Below are 23,900 nucleotides of genomic sequence, written 5' to 3' on the forward strand. Positions count from 1 at the left end.
AGAAAAGACGGCGGAGTTGTTATCATAATGAGACTTCTGAGACGGTGGAATATAACATCTGATTTAAAGGCCTACTGAAATTATTTTTTTTAATTTAAACGGGAATAGCAGATCCATTCTATGTGTCATACTTGATCATTTCGCGATATTGCCATATTTTTGCTGAAAGGATTTAGTAGAGAAAATCGACGATAAAGTTCGCAACTTTTGCTCGCTGATAAAAAAAAGCCTTGCCTGTAGCGGAAGTAGCGTGACGTCACAGGAGCTAGTATTCCTCACAATTCCCCGTTGTTTACAATGGAGCGAGAGAGATTCGGACCGAGAAAGTGACGATTACCCCATTAATTTGAGCGAGGATGAAAGATTCGTAGATGAGGAACGTTACAGTGAAGGACTTGAGAGGCAGTGCAGGACGTATCTTTTTTCGCTCTGACCGTAACTTAGGTACAAGCTGGCTCATTGGATTCCACACTCTCCTTTTTTTATTGTAGATCACAGATTTGTATTTTAAACCACCTGGGATACTATATCCTCTTGAAAATGAGAGTCGAGAACGCTAAATGGACATTCAGTGCCTTTTATCTCCACGACAATACATCGGCGAAATGCTTTAGCTAGGAGCTAACGTGATAGCATCGTGCTTTAACTGCATATAGAAACAAAAAAATAAACCCCTGACTGGAAGGATAGATAGAAAATCAACAATACTATTAAACCGTGGACATGTAAATACACGGTTAATGCTTTCCAGGCTGGCGAAGGTTAACAATGCTGTGCTAACGACGCCATTGAAGCTAACTTAGCAACCGGACTGCACAGAGCTATGCTAAAAACATTAGCTCTCCACCTACGCCAGCCAGCCCTCATTTGCTCATCAACACCCGTGCTCACCTGCGTTCCAGCGATCGGCAGAAGGACGAAGGACTTCACCCGATGCGTTTGGCGGCCCGGAGACGTAGGAAGTCAAGGTGAAGTCGGCGGCTAGCGCGGCTAGCGCTCCAACAAAGTCCTCCTGGTTGTGTTGCTGTAGTCCGCTGCTAATACACCGATCCCACCTACAACTGTCTTCTTTGCAGCCTTCATTGTTCATTGCAAAAGATGTCCAGAATACTGTGGAATTATGAAATGAAAACAGAGCTTTTTGTATAGGATTCTACGGGGTACCATAACTTCCGTTACTCTGACTTCGTCACACTCATACGTCATCATACCGCGACGTTTCAGCCGGATATTTCCCGGGAAATTTAAAATGTCACTTTATAAGTTAACCCGGCCGTATTGGCATGTGTTGCAATGTTAAGATTTCATCATTGATATATAAACTATCAGACTGCGTGGTCGCCAGTAGTGGCTTTCAGTAGGCCTTTAACTTTCCCAGCCAAACTCCCTCCACTCGGGTTGAGCTGGTACAATACACGTCCATATTAGTGCTTTCCCTTTTTTCTGTGAAAGATTGAACTGTCCAGTGTGTTTAAGACTCATCATGCATGATCGCATTGTACAGTTCACTGATGTTGTCTCTCATCTGCCTTTCCTCCAGGGACAGAAGAAAGTTAAGAGCCAGAGTGCCGTCAGTCGTGGAGCCTTCCTGCCCCTCCAGATCTCCCTCCCCCCCCACATCCACGCCTCACACCTGAAACCTAGAAGGTGCACATTTGGACACGTCGTTGCCTCGCCGCCAGGATGATCACCTCAGAGCTTCCTGTTCTCCAGTGAGTGACTAACATTATGTTCACGTCTCACAATGGTGGCCGAGATCCAAAAGTGCTTGTCATGAGCCCTACTGGCTGTTTCTGTATCTCTAATGCTCATTAGCTGTGTTTGTTTCCAGCAGATGTTTTGCACTTATGAATACACTGCAATTCAGCACTTGTACAGCGTAATAAATACAACACATAACATACACTTTTCCTGCAGGCGACCTACTTTTCAATGTACCAAGTGGAGGGGATCTACGTCATTCATATACCGTATTTTTCAGACTATAAGTCGCAGGTTTTTTCATAGTTTGGGTGCGACTTATACTCCGGAGCGACTTATGTGTGAAATGATGAACACATTAGCGTAAAATATCAAATAATAATATTGATGTCATTCACGTAAGAGACTAGACGTAGAAGATTTCATGGGATTTAGCGATTAGGAGTGACAGTAAACGTATAGCATGTTCTATATGTTATAGTTATTTGAATGACTCTTACCATAATATGCAGTGTTTCCCATAAACTGCCAAGATACCTGTGGCGGTGGGGGCGTGGCTATGGGCGTGGTCACCATGACATCGAGTAATTTGCATAATTTACTACAATAATATGATTTTCTCTAAAAAGGCTAAAAAAATGTATACTTACTAATTAATAATAACAGTTTTGTTTTAAACGTCCATCCATCCATCCATTTTACAATATAATTACAACACTTTATGTACATATTTATATACAGATTTGAACAATAAGTTAGTCACTGAAATATATTTATTAATTGTGGTTCTTACAAAAAATATATCTTATAAAATATAAAAGCTAAAATGTCTCTTAAAGCTCTGCCCCTTTAATTAGTGCATACTAAATAATTTAACTTTAGCCTACTACTACAACCATATTATTTACCAGCAACATAAAGTGAAACAGAGGCAGAGGTGTCCTGCCACAGTCAGTAACAAATAAACAGAAAACAGTAGTGGTCAAATACAAATAAGGCAACAAGAGAAGTATCCTACACTTCTCTTTTGTAAAGTAAATCTGAACAGCCTATATGGGCATCTACATCAACTATATGATTTGCCTGAGAAGCTGGACAGGACAAAAAAATAAAAAAACATTAGAAAAATAAAATACAAAAAAAAAAAAAAATCTATTTGTGGCGGACGTAATTCTTTCGTGGCGGGCCGCCACAAATAAATGAATGTGTGGGAAACACTGATATGTTACGTTAACATACCAGGCACGTTCTCAGTTGGTTATTTATGCCTCATATAACGTACACTTATTCAGCCTGTTGTTCACTATTCTTTAGACCAGGGGTCACCAACGTGGTGCCCGCGGGCACCAGGTAGCCCGTAAGGACCAGATGAGTAGCCCGCTGGCCTGTTCTAAAAATAGCTCAAATAGCAGCACTTACCAGTGAGCTGCCTCTTATTTTTAAAATTGTATTTATTTACTAGCAAGCTGGTCTCGCTTTGCCCGACATTTTTAATTCTAAGAGAGACAAAACTCAAATAGAATTTGAAAATCCAAGAAAATATTTTAAAGACTTGGTCTTCACTTGTTTAAATAAATTCATATTTTTTTAACTTTGCTTCTTATAACTTTCAGAAAGACAATTTTTTGAGAAAAAATACAACCTTAAAAATGATTTTAGGTTTTTTAAACACATATACCTTTTTACCTTTTAAATTCCTTCCTCTTCTTTCCTGACAATTTAAATCAATATTCAAGTACATTTTTTTTTTTTATATTAAAGAATAATAAATACATTTTAATTTAATTCTTCATTTTAGCTTTTGTTTTTTCGACGAAGAATATTTGTGAAATATTTCTTCAAACTTATTATGATTAAAATTCAAAAAAATTATTCTAGAAAATCTGTAGAATCAAATTTGAATCTTATTTCAAAGTCTTTTGAATTTAAAAAAACATTTTGTTCTGGAAAATCTAGAAAAAATAATGATTTGTCTTTGTTAGAAATAAAGCTTAGTCCAATTTGTTATATATTCTAACAAAGTGTAGATTGGATTTTAACCTATTTAAAACATGTCATCAAAATTCTAAAATTAATCTTAATCAGGAAAAATTACTAATGATGTTCCATAAATTAATTTTATAATTTTTTCAAAAAGATTCGAATTAGCTAGTTTTTGTCTTCTTTTTTTCGGTTGAATTTTAAAGAGTCGAAATTGAAGATAAACTATGTTTAAAAATGTAATTGTCATTTTTTTTGTGTTTTTTCCTCTTTTAAACCATTCAACTAAGTGTAAATATCATTAATTATTAATAATAACATAGAGTTAAAGGTAAATTGAGCAAATTGGCTATTTCTGGCAATTTATTTAAGTGTGTATCAAACTGGTAGCCCTTCGCATTAATCACTACCCAAGAAGTAGCTCTTGCTTTCAAAAAGGTTGGTGACCCCTGTTTTAGACATTTTAAATTGCCTTTCAAATGTCTATTCTTGCTGTTGGCTTTTATCAAATACATTTCCCCCAAAAATGCGACTTATACTCCAGTGCGACTTATATATGTTTTTTCCCTTCTTTATTATGCATTTTCGGCCGGTGCGACTTATACTCCGGAGCGACTTATACTCCGAAAAATACGGTATATCATTTATGTTGATTTATTTATGAAAGAGAGTAGGGATGTCCGATAATGGCTTTTTTGCCGATATCGTCCAACTCTTAATTACCGATACTGATATCAACCGATACCAACCGATACCGATATATAGTGTTGTGGAATTAACACATTATTATGCCTAATTTGGACAACCAGGTATGGTGAAGATAAGGTCCTTTTAAAAAAAATAAATAAATTAATTAAAAACATTTTCTTGAATAAAAAACAAAGTAAAACACTCTGACCACTAGGCCACTGAGTAGGTGAGTAAAAAGTAAAAAGTGTTTCTGGCCTTCCTGTCGGTCGTTTTTTCCTAATAATGATCTGGCAGCATCCCAGCGTCATCTCACAAGACACCTCGGGTGCCGTGAATGTCGATCAAGTGACGACTTGGTGAAGATTAATGATCGCTAATTTTTTAGGTATATTTTTTTAATGTCTAATTGAAGCTGTGCGCTCTAATTGAAAATATACTGACTAATTAACGATGTGCGCTCTAATTGAAAATATACTGACTAATTGAAGCTGTATGCTCTAATTGAAAATATGCTGACTAATTGAAGCTGTGCGCTCTAATTGAAAATATGCTACTGCTATGCTATCATGTTGGCTACGTAGCTAGGTTAGCTTCTATTTTTTTTTAGCTTCGCACAGCTGAATTATTAATCGTGTATTTACATGTTCATGGTTTAATAGTATTATTGATCTTCTGTCTATCCATCCAGTCAGGTTTTTTTAAATTTAGTTTCTATCTGCATTTGAGACTGCTATGCTATCATGTTGGCTACGCAGCTAGGTTAGCTTCTATTTTTTAGCTTCGCCAAGCGGAATATTATTAATCGTGTATTTACATGTTCATGGTTTAATAGTATTATTGATCTTCTGTCTATCCATCCAGTCAGGGTTTTTTTTTAATTTAGTTTCTATCTGCATTTGAGACTGACGCTATCACGTTGGCTACGTAGCTAGGTTAGCTTCTGTTTTTTTAGCTTCGCCAAGCGGAATATTATTAATCGTGTATTTACATGTTCATGGTTTAATAGTATTATTGATCTTCTGTCTATCCATCCAGTCAGGGTTTTATTAAATTTAGTTTCTATCTGCATTTGAGACTGCTATGCTATCACGTTGGCTACGCGGCTAGGTTAGCTTCTGTTTTTTTAGCTTCGCCAAGCTGAATTATTAATCGTGTATTTACATGTTCATGGTTCCATCCATCCATCCATCCATTTTCTACCGCTTAGTCCCTTTGGGGTCGCGGGGGGCGCTGGAGCCTATCTCAGCTACAATCGGGCGGAAGGCAGGGTACACCCTGGACAAGTCGCCACCTCATCGCAGGGCCAACACAGATAGACAGACCAAGGGCCAATTTAGTGTTGCCAATCAACCTATCCCCAGGTGCATGTCTTTGGAGGTGGGAGGAAGCCGGAGTACCCGGAGGGAACCCACGCAGTCACGGGGAGAACATGCAAACTCCACACAGAAAGATCCCGAGCCTGGGATTGAACCCAAGACTACTCAGGACCTTCGTATTGTGAGGCAGACGCACTAACCCCTCTGCCACCGTGCTGCCCATGTTCATGGTTTAATAGTATTATTGATCTTCTGTCTATCCATCCAGTCAGGGTTTTTTTTAATTTAGTTTCTATCTGCATTTTAGACTGACGCTATCATGTTGGCTACGCAGCTAGGTTAGCTTCTGTTTTTTTAGCTTCGCCAAGCTGAATTATTAATCGTGTATTTACATGTTCATGGTTTAATAGTATTATTGATCTTCTGTCTATCCATCCAGTCAGGTTTTTTTAAATGTAGTTTCTATCTGCATTTGAGACTGCTATGCTATCATGTTGGCTACGTAGCTAGGTTAGCTTCTATTTTTTTAGCTTCCCACAGCTGAATTATTAATCGTGTATTTACATGTTCATGGTTTAATAGTATTATTGATCTTCTGTCTATCCATCCAGTCAGGGTTTTTTTTAATTTAGTTTCTATCTGCATTTGAGACTGACGCTATCACGTTGGCTACGTAGCTAGGTTAGCTTCTGTTTTTTTAGCTTCGCCAAGCGGAATATTATTAATCGTGTATTTACATGTTCATGGTTTAATAGTATTATTGATCTTCTGTCTATCCATCCAGTCAGGTTTTTTTAATTTAGTTTCTATCTGCATTTGAGACTGCTATGCTATCATGTTGGCTACGTAGCTAGGTTAGCTTCTATTTTTTTTAGCTTCGCAAAGCTGAATTATTAATCGTGTATTTACATGTTCAGTCACTGTGAATGTCCATTTCGCGTTCTCGACTCTCATTTTCAAGAGGATATAGTATCCCAGGTGGTTTAAAATACAAATCTGTGATCTACAATAGAAAAAGGAGAGTGTGGAATCCAATGAGCCAGCTTGTACCTAAGTTACGGTCAGAGCGAAAAAAGATGCGTCCTGCACTGCCTCTCAAGTCCTTCACTGTAACGTTCCTCATCCACGAATCTTTCATCCTCGCTCAAATTAATGGGGTAATCGTCACTTTCTCGGTCCGAATCTCTCTCGCTCCATTGTAAACAACGGGGAATTGTGAGGAATACTAGCTCCTGTGACGTCACGCTACTTCCGCTACAGGCAAGGCTTTTTTTTTTTATCAGCGAGCAAAAGTTGCGAACTTTATCGTCGATTTTCTCTACTAAATCCTTTCAGCAAAAATATGGCAATATCGCGAAATGATCAAGTATGACACATAGAATGGATCTGCTATTCCCGTTTAAATAAAAAATGTCATTTCAGTAGGCCTTTAAAGCCACAAACGTGAGCAAAAAGTGCTATCATTACACTCACATTTGAACAATAACATGCTAGGTTAAAAACTAAGTGATCCACCTTATAGCCTCGATCTCACCTGCGATTTATTGGCAGAGCTCTCGCCTTTATTTGAAGATGTGTAGCAAAGCCTACTGTTTGACAAAGCTGTCTTGTTGATGGACATATACATGGGTCAGATGTTCCCTTCAGTTCTTGTCACATCTGTGCTCAGACCCACCCTTCAAGGACACACATATTACTATGAGGGCATCATTAAATGATAATAAGTTCTAAATGTTAGCATGTTGTTGCTCAAGTGGAGTGCAGGTGATGAATGTATTTGTACTAAGACCACCATTGTGCTTCCAGGGACTCGTCCAATGAGTCGGGGGCAACAGAGGCGGTGAGTCTCAGCCTGAGCATGGGGGACATGGAGGACCCTGAGGTGAAAGGCAAGAAGAAGAGAGGGAGGCCCGGCAAACAAGCCGGGGTGAGAATCCACTTTTGTCAAAAGTGTTTGCACGCACACGCGTAACGCCATTCACGTGTCACGTCACTCTGCCTCCTTGCAGACGGCCAATAAGAAGCCCAGGAAGACGCCCGCAGAGAAGGGTATGGGCGGGGGCCGGGGGCGAGGCAAGGCCAACGGCATAGCCCAGTACAATGGCGAGGGCATGGACCCCATCACCCTCTTTGAAGTCGTCAAGCTGGGCAAGAGCGCCATGCAGGTGCGCTCCAATGGAAAATATGCTGTCTAATTGAAAATATGCTGTCTAATTGAAAATAGGCTGTCTAATTGAAAATAAGGCTGTGTGCTCTAATTTAAAATATACTGACTAATTGAAGATGTGCGCTCTCATTGAAAATATGCTGTCTAATTAAAGCTGTGTGCTCTAATTTAAAATATGCTGTGTAATTAAAGCTGTGCGCTCTATTGGAAAATATGCTGACTAATTGAAGCTTTGTGCTCTAATTGAAAATATACTGACTAATTAAAGCTGTGTGCTCTAATTGAAAATATACTGACTAATTAAAGCTGTGTGCTCTAATTGAAAATATACTGACTAATTAAAGCTGTGTGCTCTAATTGAAAATATACTGACTAATTAAAGCTTTGCGGTCTCCTTGAAAATATGCTTTCTAATTGAAAATAGGGTGTCTAATTAAAGCTGTGCTCTCTAATTGAAAATATTCTGACTAATTGAAGCTGTGTGCTCTAATTGAAAATATACTGACTAATTAAAGCTGTGTGCTCTAATTGAAAATATGCTGTCTAATTGAAGCTGTGCGCTCTAATTGAAAATATACTGACTAATTAAAGCTGTGTGCTCTAATTGAAAATATACTGACTAATTAAAGCTGTGTGCTCTAATTGAAAATATGCTGACTAATTAAAGCTTTGCGGTCTCATTGAAAATATGCTTTCTAATTGAAAATATGCTGTCTAATTGAAGCTGTGCGTGCTAATTGAAAATATGCTGACTAATTAAAGCTGTGCGCTCTAATTTAAAATATGCTGTCTAATTGAAAATATGCTGACTAATTAAAGCTGTGTGCTCTAATTGAAAATATGCTGTCTAATTGAAGCTGTGCACTCTAATTGAAAATATACTAATTAAAGCTGTGCGCTGTAATTGAAAATATACTGACTAATTAAAGCTTTGCGGTCTCATTGAAAATATGCTTTCTAATTGAAAATATACTGTCTAATTAAAGCTGTGCTCTCTAATTGAAAATATTCTGACTAATTAAAGCTGTGTGCTCTAATTGAAAATATGCTGTCTAATTGAAGCTGTGCGTGCTAATTGAAAATATGCTGACTAATTAAAGCTGTGCTGTCTAATTGAAAATATGCTGTGTAATTGAAGCTGTACGCTCTAATTGAAAAGATACTGACTAATTAAAGCTGTGTGCTCTAATTGAAAATATGCTGTCTAATTGATGCTGTGCGTGCTAATTGAAAATATGCTGACTAATTGAATGCATGCTGTCTAATTGAAGCTGTGCTGTCTAATTGAAGCTGTTGGGTCTAATTGAAAATATTCTGTCTAATTTGAAATCTGCTGCCTAACTGAAAGTATGCGGTTTAATTAAAAATACGCGGTCTAGTTGAAGCTACGCCACGCCACGGCTTTCCACGTTTGTATCTGACGGGTGTTGTGCTTCCATGTGCAGTCTGTGGTGGACGAGTGGATCGAGTCATACAAACAGGACCGAGACCTGGCCCTGTTGGACCTCATCAACTTCTTCATCCAGTGTGCCGGCTGCAAGGGTAAAAGACCGCCGCGGTCAAATGTCCGCCGCACGCACGAGTCCTTAAACGCCACACTTTGTTACCTGCGCCAGGCACGGTCAGGATCGAGATGTTCCGGAACATGCAGAATGCCGAGATCATCCGCAAGATGACGGAGGAGTTTGACGAGGTAGCTGCCGGGTCCACAGTGCGAGGGAGTGTACTTTGTGGTAACAACGCCACCTTTGTGCCACCAGGACAGTGGTGATTACCCCCTCACCATGCCGGGACCCCTGTGGAAAAAGTTCCGCTACAACTTCTGCGAGTTCATCTGCGTGCTCATCCGCCAGTGCCAGTACAGCATCATCTACGACGAGTACATGATGGACACTGTCATCTCCCTCCTCACCGGACTGTCCGACTCCCAGGTCCGAGCCTTCAGACACACCTCCACGCTAGCTGGTGAGGACACGCCTCTTTCAACTTACTTTGAAGTACACTCAACCCTGAACAATACTATTCTTACAAAGTTGTCACGTTGTGTAAAAGGTCAATAAAAAGAGAATACAACAAATCCTTTTCAACTTATATTCAATTGAATAGACTGCAAAGACAAGATATTTAACGTTCGAACTAAAAAAAACGTTATTTTTTGCAAATATTAGCTCATTTGGAGTTTGATGCCTGCAACATGTTTCAAAAAAGCTGGCACAAGTGGCAAAAAAGACTGAGAAAGTTGAGGAATGCTCATCAAAAGACTTATTTGGAACATCCCACAGGTGAACGGGCTAATTGGGAACGGGTGGGTGCCATGATTGGGTATAAAAGCAGCTTCCATGAAATGCACCGTCGTTCACCAACAAGGACGGGGGCGAGGGTCACCACTTTGTCAACAAATGCCTGAGCAAATTGTTGAAGAACAACATTTCTCAACAAGGAATTTAGGTATTTCACCATCTACGCTCCGTAATATCATCAAAAGGTTCAGAGAATGTGGAGAAATCACTGCATGTAAGCCATGATATTACACACCTTGGATCCCCTGCATCAAAAAGCCACATCAGTGTGTAAAGGATATCACCACACGGGCTCAGGAACACTTCAGAAACCCACTGTCAGTAACTACAGTTGGTCGCTACATCTGTAAGTGCAAGTTAAAACTCTACTATGCAAAGCCAAAGCCATTTATCAACAACACCCAGAAACGCCGCCGGCTTCGCTGGGCCCGAGCTCATCTAAGATGGACTGATGCAAAGTGGGAAAGTGTTCTGTGGTCTGACGAGTCCACATTTCAAATTGTTTTTGGAAACTGTGGACGTCGTGTCCTTCGGACCAAAGAGGAAAAGAACCATCCGGATTGTTCTAGGGTGAAAGTGTAAAAGGCAGCATGTGTGATGGTATGGGGGTGTATTAGTGGCCAAGACATGGGTAACTTACACATCTGTGAAGGCACCATTAATGTGAAAGGTACATACAGCTTTTGGAGCAACATATGTTGTTATCGTGGACGCCCCTGCTTATTTCAGCAAGACAATGCCAAGCCAGGTGTTACAACAGTGTGGCTTCATCGTAAAAGAGTGTGGGTACTAGACTGGCCTGCCTGTAGTCCAGACATTGCAAATGTGTGAAGGCTAAAATATGAGAAGGGAGACTGTTGAACAACTTAAGCTGTACATCAAGCAAGAATGGGAAAGAATTCCACTTCAAAAATGTGTCTCCTCACTTCCCAAACCTTTACTGAGTGTTGTTCAAAGGAAAGGCCATGTAACACACTGGTAAAAATGCCCCTCTGACAACTTTTTTGCAATGTGTTGCTGCCATTAAATTCTAAGTTCATGATTATTTGCAAAAATTCAAAAATGCAGTCTATTTAATTGAATATAAATTGAAAAGGATTTGTTGTATTCTCTTTTTATTTACCTTTTACACAACGTGACAACTTCACTGCTTTTGTAGTTTGTACAAAGCTTGCCTATTGCAGCCACAAATATACTATTCTTAAATAGCTTATCTATAATGGCCACAAAAATGTCCCCCACAGACAAAAGTAGTGTTTTAAAACGTATTTAAAGGGGCCACAAAAATGTCCCCCACAGACAAAAGTAGTGTTAGAAAACTTGTCTATAGTGGCCACAAAAATGTCCCCCACAGACAAAAGTAGTGTTTTAAAACGTGTTTAAAAGGGCCACAAAAATGTCCCCCACAGACAAAAGTAGTGTTAGAAAACTTGTCTATAGTGGCCACAAAAATGTCCCCCACAGACAAAAGTAGTGTTTTAAAACGTGTTTAAAGGGGCCACAAAAATGTCCCCCACAGACAAAAGTAGTGTTAGAAAACTTGTCTATAGTGGCCACAAAAATGTCCCCCACAGACAAAAGTAGTGTTTTAAAACGTGTTTAAAGGGGCCACAAAAATGTCCCCCACAGACAAAAGTAGTGTTAGAAAACTTGTCTATAGTGGCCACAAAAATGTCCCCCACAGACAAAAGTAGTGTTTTAAAACGTGTTTAAAGGGGCCACAAAAATGTCCCCCACAGACAAAAGTAGTGTTAGAAAACTTGTCTATAGTGGCCACAAAAATGTCCCCCACAGACAAAAGTAGTGTTTTAAAACTTGTTTAATGGGGCCACAAAAATGTCCCCCACGGACAAAAGTAGTGTTATAAAACTTGTCTATAGTGGCCACAAAAATGTCCCCCACAGACAAAAGTAGTGTTTTAAAACGTGTTTAATGGGGCCACAAAAATGTCCCCCACAGTTAAAGGTAGTTATAAAACGAGTTTAAAGGGGACATTTGAATAAAGTAGTGTTATAAAACCTGCCTTTAGGGGCCACTTGACTTGAGTGCTGGCCAAAGACCGCTTTGACCGTGTCCCCTTTTTCCCGTGTTAGCGATGAAGCTCATGACGGCGCTGGTGAACGTGGCCCTCAACCTGAGCATCCACCAGGACAACACGCAGCGGCAGTACGAGGCGGAGAGGAACAAGATGGCCGGCAAGCGTGCCAACGAGAAGCTGGAGCTGCTGCTGCAGAAGAGGAAGGAGGTACGCCATCGCGGGTGTTGATCTTTTCACAGCCTGCGCAGATTGTTCACCTTTGTGTCCGCGCAGCTTCAAGAAAACCAGGATGAGATTGAGAACATGATGAACTCCATCTTTAAAGGCATCTTTGTGCACCGCTACAGGTAACATGCTTCTTCACGTTGGCACTGTAGTTGTCACTCATTGTAGCGGCAAACAGCTGTCTCGTCAGCTGATGCACGAGCAACCAGGGGTTTGGCAACCAGCCAAACCCCACTTAATAAAATGTTATTTTATCGTAGAGCACATCCGCACCCCTATTCACCTAGGAAACCCCGGGTAATGTGTATAGTTCGGCATTAGTTCGGCCAGTCGGCTTATGTGATCAGGATAGGAGAGGTCTTTATTGTCATTGCACAAGTACAACGAAACTTTGTTTTCACTACAAACCTGTTCAAGATGAGACAAACAAACCGTGTACAGCAGGGGTCACCAACGCGGTGCCCGCGGGCACCAGGTCGCCCATAAGGACCAGATGAGTAGCCCGCTGGCCTGTTCTAAAAATAGCTCAAATAGCAGCACTTACCAGTGAGCTGCCTCTATTTTTTAAATTGTATTTATTTACTAGCAAGCTGGTCTCGCTTTGCTCGACATTTTTAATTCTAAGAGAGACAAAACTCAAATAGAATTTGAAAATCCAAGAAAATATTTTAAAGACTTGGTCTTCACTTGTTTAAATAAATCCATTAATTTTTTTACTTTGCTTCTTGTTTTTAAAGATGTAAATCTCTGTTGTTTTACACTTCTCTTATGTATTTTAAAATGTATGTCTTAATGTATTTATTTTGAAACTGCTCTGTGACATGTGCTGTTGACCTCTTGGCCAGGTCACCCTTGTGAAAGAGATCTTGATCTCAATGGGTTTTCTTATCTGGTTAAATAAAGGTTCTATAACTTTCAGAAAGACAATTTTAGAGAAAAAATACAACCTTAAAAATGATTTTAGGATTTTTAAACACATATACCTTTTTACCTTTTGAATTCCTTCCTCTTCTTTCCTGACAATTTAAATCAATGTTCAAGTAAATTTATTTTTTAAAGGATAATAAATAAATTGTAATTTAATTCTTCATTTTAGCTTCTGTTTTTTCGACGAAGAATATTTGTGAAATATTTCTTCAAACTTATTATGATTAAAATTCAAAAAAATTATTCTGGCAAATCTAGAAAATCTGTAGAATCAAATTAAAATCTTATTTCAAAGTCTTTTAAATTTCTTTTAAAAATGTTGTTCTGGAAAATCTAGAAGAAACAATGATTTGTCTTTGTTAGAAATATAGCTTGGTCCAATTTGTTATATATTGTAACAAAGTGCAGATTGGATTTTAACCTATTTAAAACATGTCATCAAAATTCTAAAATTAATCTTAATCAGGAAAAATTACTAATGATGTTCCATGAATTATTTTTTTTTAATTTTTATTTTATTTTACATGAGTTATTATTTGTACAAACATGGTGCAAAGTAATTCATGATTTGTTAAAAAATGTTAGTGGCTAGCTAGTTAAAATGGGATATTGTGATTTCACAAGACTGTCTTAGAAGTGATCATTTGAAAATGTTCAATTTGAAAAATGTGCACTTAGAGAAAATATAAAAATAAAGTGTTGCATATTGATATTTATCTGTTTCTATATATATTTAATGTGAGAAATCATTTAAGATGATCAGTGTTTCCACAATGATAAATATCATTAATTATTAATAATAACATAGAGTTAAAGGTAAATTGAGCAAATTTGCTATTTCTGGCAATTTATTTAAGTGTGTATCAAACTGGTAGCCCTTTGCATTAATCACTACCCAAGAAGTAGCTCTTGGTTTCAAAAAGGTTGGTGACCCCTGGTGTACAGGGTTACACAATGCTGATGGGTCGCCACAAGGCGCCCCGTAAAAGATGGGGAAAAGGTAAACGCTGGGGAAGGATGAGTAAAAAAATACGAGTGGGAAAAGACCTCCATAGCAAAGCACATATACATATTACAACGTACATCTCGAGACTTGCAACAGAGGGGAGGGAGTGGGGGGGCCATGGTGGCAGGCCGCAGCTCTCAGGCGCTGACCATCCGTCCATCACCCCTATGGGATTTGCGTCGAGGGCGTTGGATGGGGGGGTTGGGGTATGTGTGCGTGGCGTATATTTTTTTGTGCATCCATGTGTGTGTGGCGTATATTTTTTTGTGGATGCATGTGTGTGCGTGTAAGCCTGCGGTGTGTCTCTGTTCCGCGGCCTTGATGTTGTTGCAGCCGATAAGTCCAAAGTCAACAACAACAGGTGTCATACTTGCCAACCCTCCCGTTTTTAGCGGGAGAATCCCGTTATTCAGCGCCCTCTCCCGACAACCTCCCGGCAGAGATTTTCTCCCGACAAACTCCCGGTATTCAGCCGGAGCTGGAGGCCACGCCCCCTCCAGCTCAATGCGGACCTGAGTCGGGACAGCCTGTTCTCACGTCCGCTTTCCCAGCAGCTTGCCTGCCCAACGACGTCATGACATCTACGGCTTTTAGAGAGTAGAGTGCACAACAAGGAGAGAGAGTTCTTGGTTTCTTATGTGGGTTTATTGTTAGGCAGTTTCATTAACGTCCTCCCAGCGCGGTGACAACACACAACAACACACGTCACGTTTAGTCTACCGTAAAGCAGTTCGTCTGCCGTAAACAGCAATGTTGTGACACTCTTAAACAGGACAATACTGCCACCTACTGGATAGCCTGCAGAACACTGAAATTCAAGTATGTCTTTTATTTATATGTATAATAAAATAAAATTAAAAAAATATATATATAGCTAGAATTCACTGAAAGTCAAGTATTTCATACATACATATATATATATATATATATATATATATATATATATATATATATATATATATATATATATATATATATATATATATATATATATATATATATATATATTATATATATATATGAAAAATACTTGATTTGGTGAATTCTAGCTGTAAATATACTCTCCTCTTAACCACGCCCTTAGCCACGCCCCGCCACCTCCCGATATTGGAGGTCTCAAGGTTGGCAAGTATGACAGGTGTGTGTCCATGAGAGACAGGAGTTGTCCTTCGGGAGAGTCTCCAAGCCAGGGAAACAATCCAAGTTAGAATGTTTTGTATGCCAGTGAAAGTAACATTTGCTTTTCACTCTAAATTGTCTATGACTGGTCCTCAAATTCATCCTGTGGGGCAGACAGTCAGACACGTCAAAAGTGGTAAAAGAAGGGCTAAATCAGGCTAGAATGAAGATTTTAGAACGGCCTTCCCAGAGTCCTGACTTAAAGGTGTGGACAATGCTGAAGAAACAAGTCCATGTCAGAAAAGCAACACATTTAGCTGAACTGCAGCAATTTAGTGGTCAAGCAGAAGCTTGTGGATGGCTACCAAAAGCGCCTTATTGCAGGTAAACTTGCCAAGGGACATGTAAGCAAATATTAACATTGCTGTATGTGCACTGCAAAAAGTCAGTGTTCAAAAACAAGAAGAAAAAATACAAAAATGAGGGGTATTTTACTTGAACTAAGCAAAATGATCTGCCAATAGAACAAGAAAATTCGTCTTGTCAAGACTTTACAAAACAAGTAAAATTAGCTAACCTCAACGAACCCCAAAAATACCTTCAAATAAGTATATTCTCACTAATAACAAGTGCACTTTTCTTGGTGGAAAAAAAACAGACCTTTTTGCTCAATATGTTGAAAAATATTCTTAATTTAAGTACCGTATTTTCCGCACTATAAGGCGCACCTAAAAACCTCCAATTTTCTCAAAAGGTGACAGTGCGCCTTATAATCCGGTGCGCCTTATATATAGGGATGATACTCGAAACCGGTTTTCCCGGATGTTCGATAAGAAAAGAACCGAGTCCTCGGACTCGAATCCCTTTTTAAAAACCGGTACCCGTTATCGAGACCACTATAGTAAAGAAAAAGAGTTGGTTCTTTATTCGAACCCCTCGGAACGAATCCCGTCCCGACCAGAAATGCTCCGTGGGACATCACAAGAATTGACGTCACGTAGCCATTAAGCGCAGATAGCGAAAGCAGGAAAACAATGGACGGGAAAAAGCGCTCCAAGGTGTAATAAAGTTCAAAACAAAAGGTATAATCCAATGAATAACTTTACTGAGAGATTTGAGCAGACTACAAACACATGACCAACACTTTTACCACCAACCGGAAACATAGCAACGCACCTCCTTTACGGCAGCTGTCGCAACGTTCTTAAAACAACCGCAGCACATACATATATATACAACATATCTCCCTTTTTCAACTTTTGTTTTTCTTTCCTTGTAAACGTTACAAAATCACACTGTAGATGTGTTGTCTGTCAAATTATAAATAATGCAGACGAGGCGTGTTGGCTGAGTTCTTGACGTTTACTTTCACAGCGTGGCGACATGCAACACTTTTCGGGGCTACCGCGCATGCACGTAACTCCCGTTGCATGCTGGGTAGTGTAGTTGTTATATTCTCTCGCTCATAACATTTTTCCCCCTATAAAGAAATAATGTTAACTCAATAAAGTGTATTTCTTTTTTTAGCTTTAACTTTTCATTTTTTAGCATTGTAACCACATTTGCACACAACTTTTCTCTTCATAGAATTTTCTTTCAATAAAGAAATAAAGTGCAAACATGTCAAAGCATCATAACAAACAGTTATGTTCCAATAGCAGCAGAAGTGCACTTTTTGGAGAGCTGTATTATTTCCAGTTTTGTGCCCAAGGGACTGATTTTATTTAACACTATATTATTATTTATACACCTATAGTGATCACAGAGACAGGTTGTTTTTGTGTTACTGTATATATTTGTTTTTCTGAAAAATCCCACTTAATATACTTTGGGTAACAACAGTCAATATTTATTTTATTTTTTTTATTTTTTTAGGGGGCCAACAGTCAATATTTATTTATTTTTTAGATTAAATTGTCTTCTTATATAATAAAAGTGAGCTTTTGTTAAACCAAATATTGTGTGTTTTTTTCCATATACAACAACCTATCTGGACTCCATAAGAGAATCGATAAGGAATCGGTTCGATAAGAGGATTCGATAATAGACTCGAACTCGATAATTTCTTATCAAACATCATCCCTACTTACATGCAGTATATGGACCAATATTGAGCCACAACAGGTCTCGCAACTACAGGATGCATAACATAACCCCAGCCTCTACTGTAGCGTCTGTTTTATGCGCCTTATAATGCGGTGCGCCTTATATATGAACAAAGTTTTAAAATAGGCCATTCATTGAAGGTGCGCTTTATAATCCGGTGCGCCTTATAGTGCGGGAAATACGGTAAATGCTTGTGCCATTATCTTGACATAATGATATGCGCTCGGCATCATGATTTTTTTTTATCATGCTTGAAGTAAGAAATGATGACTTTAAAAAAGCAGTTTTATACTTGTGAGTGTTGATGACACAGCTTTGCAACAGTTGATATTCTAGTTTAAAGCATGTTTTACTCAATATAGGTCATCAAATCTCAGCAACAAGCTGTAATATCTTACTGAGATCATTTAGGACCAAAACATTAAAGTAAAGTAAAACACTCTAACATAAAATCTGCTTAGTGAGAAGAATTATCTTATCAGACAGAAAATAAGCAAATATCACCCCTATAAAGAAATAATGTTAACTCAATAAAGTGTATTTCTTTTTTTAGCTTTAACTTTTCATTTTTTAGCATTGTAACCACATTTGCACACAACTTTTCTCTTCATAGAATTTTCTTTCAATAACGAAATAAAGTGCAAAAATGTCAAAGCATCATAACAAACAGTTATGTTCCAATAGCAGCAGAAGTGCACTTTTTGGAGAGCTGTATTATTTTCAGTTTTGTGCCCAAGGGACTGATTTTATTTAACACTATAGTATTATTTATACACCTATAGTGATCACAGAGACAGCTTGTTTTTGTGTTACTGTATATATTTGTTTTTCTGAAAAATCCCACTTAATATACTTTGGTTAACAACAGTCAATATTTATTTTTATTTTTTATTTTTTTAGGTGGGCAACAGTCAATATTTATTTATTTTTTAGATTAAATTGTTTTCTTATATAATAAAAGTGAGCTTTTGTTAAACCAAATATTGTGTGTTTTTTTCCATATACAACAACCTATCTGGACTCGATAAGAGAATCGATAAGGAATCGGTTCGATAAGAGGATTCGATAATAGGCTCGAACTCGATAATTCCTTATCAAACATCATCCCTACCACTGTACATGACAACATTTTCTGATCCTTTCCTCCCAGAGATGCCATCGCCGAGATCCGAGCCATCTGCATCGAGGAGATCGGCGTCTGGATGAAGATGTACAGCGACGCCTTCTTAAACGACAGCTACCTGAAGTATGTCGGCTGGACGCTACACGACCGGGTGAGTTCAGTAGAAAAACACCGTCGTTGTTGTTTCCCGTGGCTTGACTTGCACCACTCTCGCATTCAGCAAGGCGAGGTGCGTCTCAAGTGCCTGAAAGCGCTGCAGAACCTGTACACCAACCGCGACTTGTTCCCCAAGCTGGAGCTTTTTACCAACCGCTTCAAGGTGACGCCAACACAACACAGGCCAGAGACGAGTGGAATTGTTATTGTCCCTTTGTCATGACAGGACCGTATTGTCTCCATGACGCTGGACAAGGAGTACGATGTGGCTGTAGAGGCCATCCGACTAGTCACTCTCATCCTACAGTAAGTAGATCCTTTTATTCTTTTCATTTGGTCCACTCCCACAGCCGTCATAGAACACGACACTCCTTGTGTTGTTTGCAGGGGCAGTGAGGACGCTCTGTCCAATGAGGACTGTGAGAACGTGTACCACCTGGTCTACTCTGCTCACAGGCCCGTGGCTGTGGCCGCTGGCGAGTTCCTGCACAGAAAGTGAGTCCGTGTGGAATAAAGTGCGGCCCGCAGCTCATTATTTTAACAGCCCCGTGGCACATTGTCAAAATGCTATTTCAAAACACAAAACAATAAAGAGTGGAGTAAAAGGGAAACAGGTATGATGTGAAAGTAATAATTCATTGAAAAAAAGTAAAAATACGTATAAAAGTATATATTCCTGCAGCGTGTCAGAAGCCAAAGTGCAGAATCAGAAGCCAAATAAAGGTTTACATGCGCTCATCTTGATCATAATTAACATCATTCAATGAGGAAGATGTTGCACTTTTTAACCACAATACTGTGAAAAAAGGTAAGAACTTTTATGAGATGAAAAGTCAAAAAATATGGGATAAAAAGTCAAAATAATTGGATGAAAAGTGATCATTATTTGATAATTAATCGAAATTGTGAGATAAAAGGTTAAAAAAAAGAAAAGAAAAAATATCAAAAATCGTTAATATGAGATAAAATGTCTAAATTATGAAATTAAAATCCAAAACGAGGTAAAAAGTCAAACTTGCGATAAGTCAAAATTAGGAAATTAAAAGTCAAAAGTATGAGATAAAATGTCAAAATAATTAAATATTAAGTCATAATTGATCAATTGAAATTATGACATAAAAAAAGCATGATTATGAGATAAAAAAGACGAAATTATGAAATAAAAAGTCGAAAAAAGGTAAGAACTTTATGAGACGAAAAGTAAAAAATATGGGATAAAAAGTCAAAATAATTGGATGAAAAGTGATAATTATTTGACAATTAATCAAAATTGTGAGATAAAAGGTAAAAAAAAGAAAAGAAAAAAGATCAAAAATCCAAAAGATCATGACTATGAAATAAAATGTCTAAATTATGAAATTAAAATCCAAAACAATGAGATAAAAAGTCAAACTTGCGATAAGTCAAAATGAGGAAATTAAAAGTCAAAAGTATGAGATAAAATGTCAAAATAATTAAATAATAAGTCATAATTGATCAATTGAAATTATGACATAAAAAAAGCATGATTATGAGATAAAAAAGACGAAATTATGAAATAAAAAGTCGAAAAAAGGTAAGAACTTTATGAGACGAAAAGTCAAAAATATGGGATAAAAAGTCAAAATAATTGGATGAAAAAATTAAATTATTTGATAATTAATTGAAATTATGAAATAAAAGGTTAAAACATTTTTTTTTTTAAAGAGATCAAAAATAAAAAAATCTTGAATATGAGATAAAATGTCGAAATTATGAAATTAAAATCCAAAACAATGAGATAAAAAGTCAAACTTGCGAAAAGTCAAAATGAGGAAATTAAAAGTCGAAAGTATGAGATAAAATGTCAAAATATTTAAATATTAAGTCATAATTGATCAATTGAAATTATGACATAAAAAAGCATGATTATGAGATAAAAAAGACGAAATTATGAAATAAAAAGTCGAAAAAAGAACTTTTATGAGATTAAAAGTAAAAAATATGGGATAAAAAGTCAAAATAATTGGATGAAAAGTGATAGTTATTTGATAATTAATCAAAATTGTGAGATAAAAGGTAAAAAAAAGAAAAGAAAAAAGATCAAAAATCCAAAAGATCATGACCATGAAATAAAATGTCTAAATTATGAAATTAAAATCCAAAACAATGAGATAAAAAGTCAAACTTGCGATAAGTCAAAATTAGGAAATTAAAAGTCAAAAGTATGAGATAAAACATCAAAATAATTAAATATTAAGTCATAATTGATCATTTGAAATTATGACATAAAAAAAAGCACGATTATGACATAAAAAAGACGAAATTATGAAATAAAAAGTTGAAAAAAGGTAAGAACTTTTATGAGATGAAAAGTCAACATTTTGAGATAAAAGATTAAATAAAATGAGATATAAAATCAATACTGTTATGAATTAAATACCTATTCAAGGCACCACTTACGTCACATCAAATATTCCACTTTGAAATGTTTTGGGGGGGGGGAAATGTTTTCCATTTAAAAAACAAGCTTTCTTGGACAAAAAGGCATGAAACAAACAACAAAGTAACATTAAAGTTTTGGGGGGGGGGAAATATAGCACATTGAGTGCGTTTGCCATTTAAAAAACAAGTTTTCTTGGACAAAAAAGGCATAAAACAAACAAAAAACATTAAATAAACTTATAATCGGCAGCTGGATCTAAAGCAGGGGTGTCCAAAGTGCAGCCCAGGGCCGTTTGTGGCCTGCAGCTCGAGTTTTGTTGGTAGCAGAATATAGTTGAGATAAAATCCTCACAAGAAACTGTAAAAATGACAGAAAAAAGAGCAAAAAGATAATGTAATGAAAAAAAGCTCAAATATTGGTACTAATACTTAATGATAAATTTGGTCATTATAACAGAACGCTGACAAAGTTCTCTTAATTTGTTTTCTTCTTCACAAAATATCAAATATGTGATCTGAAAGGCGCCATTAATTTCATATCAAATATTGCACCTTCAGATTTTTTTGAGGAAAATATTGCATATATTGCGGTTTTGCCATACAAAACATCAAGAACATTTTTATACTCAACGTAAAAAAGTGGATTAAAAGGTCAAGCAGGTGAAATGTAACAAGAAAAAGTAGCAATGTTGACTCTAATAACACAAAGTTGCCATGCAGGCTGGTTTTTTTTAAAACTGTCATTGCTCAAACATTAATAATGAATCAAAATCAATGTTGTTATGAATTATTGACCTATCTGAGGCTCCTATTACTTCACATCAAATATTACACTTTGGACAAAAATTTTTTGGGAAATAATGCAGATTTTGTGTGTTTACCATATAAAAAATCTAAGTTTTCTCTGACAAAAAGGGCATTAAACAAAAGCATAAACTTAAGAACTAGTAATATTATATTTAAAAATGAGAAATCAAAATGGCCCCCAATGCTTAGATTAGTATTTTTGTTTGGACAGCATTGTTGTAAGCCGTCTGTCTCCTCCAGGCTGTTCAGTCGTCATGACCCGCAGGCGGAGGAGGCCCTGGCCAAGCGGCGAGGGAGGAGCAGCCCCAATGGGAACCTCATCCGCATGCTGGTGCTCTTCTTCCTGGAGAGTGAGGTAACCCTTCCCCCTGTCCTCCTGTCAGAAAGGTATTAAGGTGCCCTCTTTGTCGGACCATAGGGCGCACTGCTGATGAGCGGGTCTAGTCAGGTCTATTTTCATACAAAAGGCTCTTCGGATTATAAGGCGCATTAAAGTTATTGTTTTTCTAAATGTAAAAGACTTCCTTGTGGTCTACGTAACATGTAATGGTGCTTCTTTGCTCAACATTTTTAACATGTAAAGCGACTTTGGGTACTTAGAAAAGCGCTATATAAATCCCAGTTATTATTGCATAGATGATGTTTTACTCATCATCTTCAAGTCGCTGTCTGACCATCTCTTCAGGATGCGCCGTTTTGTGGCCAGTCTTATTTACGTGCCTCCACTTGGACAGTGTCTTCTCCAGTCTACACGTATCTCTTATGTGTGACTGCCGTCATATTGCAGTCTACACGTATCTCTTATGTGTGACTGCCGTCATATTGCAGTCTACACGTATCTCTTATGTGTGACTGCCGTCATATTGCAGTCTACATGTATATCTTATGTGTGACTGCCATCACATTGCAGTCTACACGTATCTCTTATGTGTGACTGCCATCATATTGCAGTCTACATGTATATCTTATGTGTGACTGCCATCATATTGCAGTCTACACGTATCTCTTATGTGTGACTGCCATTATATTGCAGTCTACACGTATCTCTTATGTGTGACTGCCATCATATTGCAGTCTACACGTATCTCTTATGTGTGACTGCCATCATATTGAAGTCTACACATATCTCTTATGTGTGACTGCCGTCATATTGCAGTCTACACGTATCTCTTATGTGTGACTGCCATCATATTGAAGTCTACACATATCTCTTATGTGTGACTGCCGTCATATTGCAGTCTACACGTATCTCTCATGTGTGACTGCCATCATATTGCAGTCTACACATATCTCTTATGTGTGACTGCCATTATATTGCAGTCTACACGTATCTCTTATGTGTGACTGCCATCATATTGCAGTCTACACGTATCTCTTATGTGTGACTGCCATCATATTGCAGTCTACACATATCTCTTATGTGTGACTGCCGTCATATTGCAGTCTACACATATCTCTTATGTGTGACTGCCATCATATTGAAGTCTACACATATCTCTTATGTGTGACTGCCGTCATATTGCAGTCTACACGTATCTCTTATGTGTGACTGCCATCATATTGAAGTCTACACATATCTCTTATGTGTGACTGCCGTCATATTGCAGTCTACACATATCTCTTATGTGTGACTGCCATCATATTGCAGTCTACACGTATCTCTTATGTGTGACTGCCATCTACTGGTCACACTTATCATTACCAGTGTTTCCCATAAACTGCCAAGATACCTGTGGCGGTGGGGGCGTGGCCATGGGCGTGGTCACCATGACATCATCGAGTAATTTGCATAATTTACTACAATGATTTGATTTTCTCTAAAAAGGCTCAACAAAA

The 23,900-nt window shown here is 37.8% G+C and overlaps 1 protein-coding gene across 1 annotated transcript in view; it reads left to right on the top strand.

The window, feature by feature from the left end:
• Positions 1–23,900, top strand: part of LOC133647126 (cohesin subunit SA-1) — a 130,481-nt gene that overhangs the window by 74,567 nt on the left and 32,014 nt on the right. The window contains exons 2-14 of the mRNA XM_062043251.1: positions 1,541–1,712; positions 7,494–7,614; positions 7,697–7,852; positions 9,300–9,396; positions 9,471–9,547; positions 9,615–9,819; positions 12,248–12,399; positions 12,466–12,539; positions 18,726–18,849; positions 18,919–19,017; positions 19,081–19,160; positions 19,242–19,349; positions 22,305–22,419. Of these exons, the coding sequence (XP_061899235.1) occupies positions 1,684–1,712; positions 7,494–7,614; positions 7,697–7,852; positions 9,300–9,396; positions 9,471–9,547; positions 9,615–9,819; positions 12,248–12,399; positions 12,466–12,539; positions 18,726–18,849; positions 18,919–19,017; positions 19,081–19,160; positions 19,242–19,349; positions 22,305–22,419 (1,437 nt within the window). The 5' untranslated portion in view covers positions 1,541–1,683. The remainder of the gene's footprint in view (positions 1–1,540; positions 1,713–7,493; positions 7,615–7,696; positions 7,853–9,299; positions 9,397–9,470; positions 9,548–9,614; positions 9,820–12,247; positions 12,400–12,465; positions 12,540–18,725; positions 18,850–18,918; positions 19,018–19,080; positions 19,161–19,241; positions 19,350–22,304; positions 22,420–23,900) is intronic.

Source organism: Entelurus aequoreus, linkage group LG03 (genome assembly GCF_033978785.1).
Source record: "Entelurus aequoreus isolate RoL-2023_Sb linkage group LG03, RoL_Eaeq_v1.1, whole genome shotgun sequence".
In the NCBI taxonomy this organism is placed as follows: Eukaryota; Metazoa; Chordata; class Actinopteri; order Syngnathiformes; family Syngnathidae; genus Entelurus; species Entelurus aequoreus.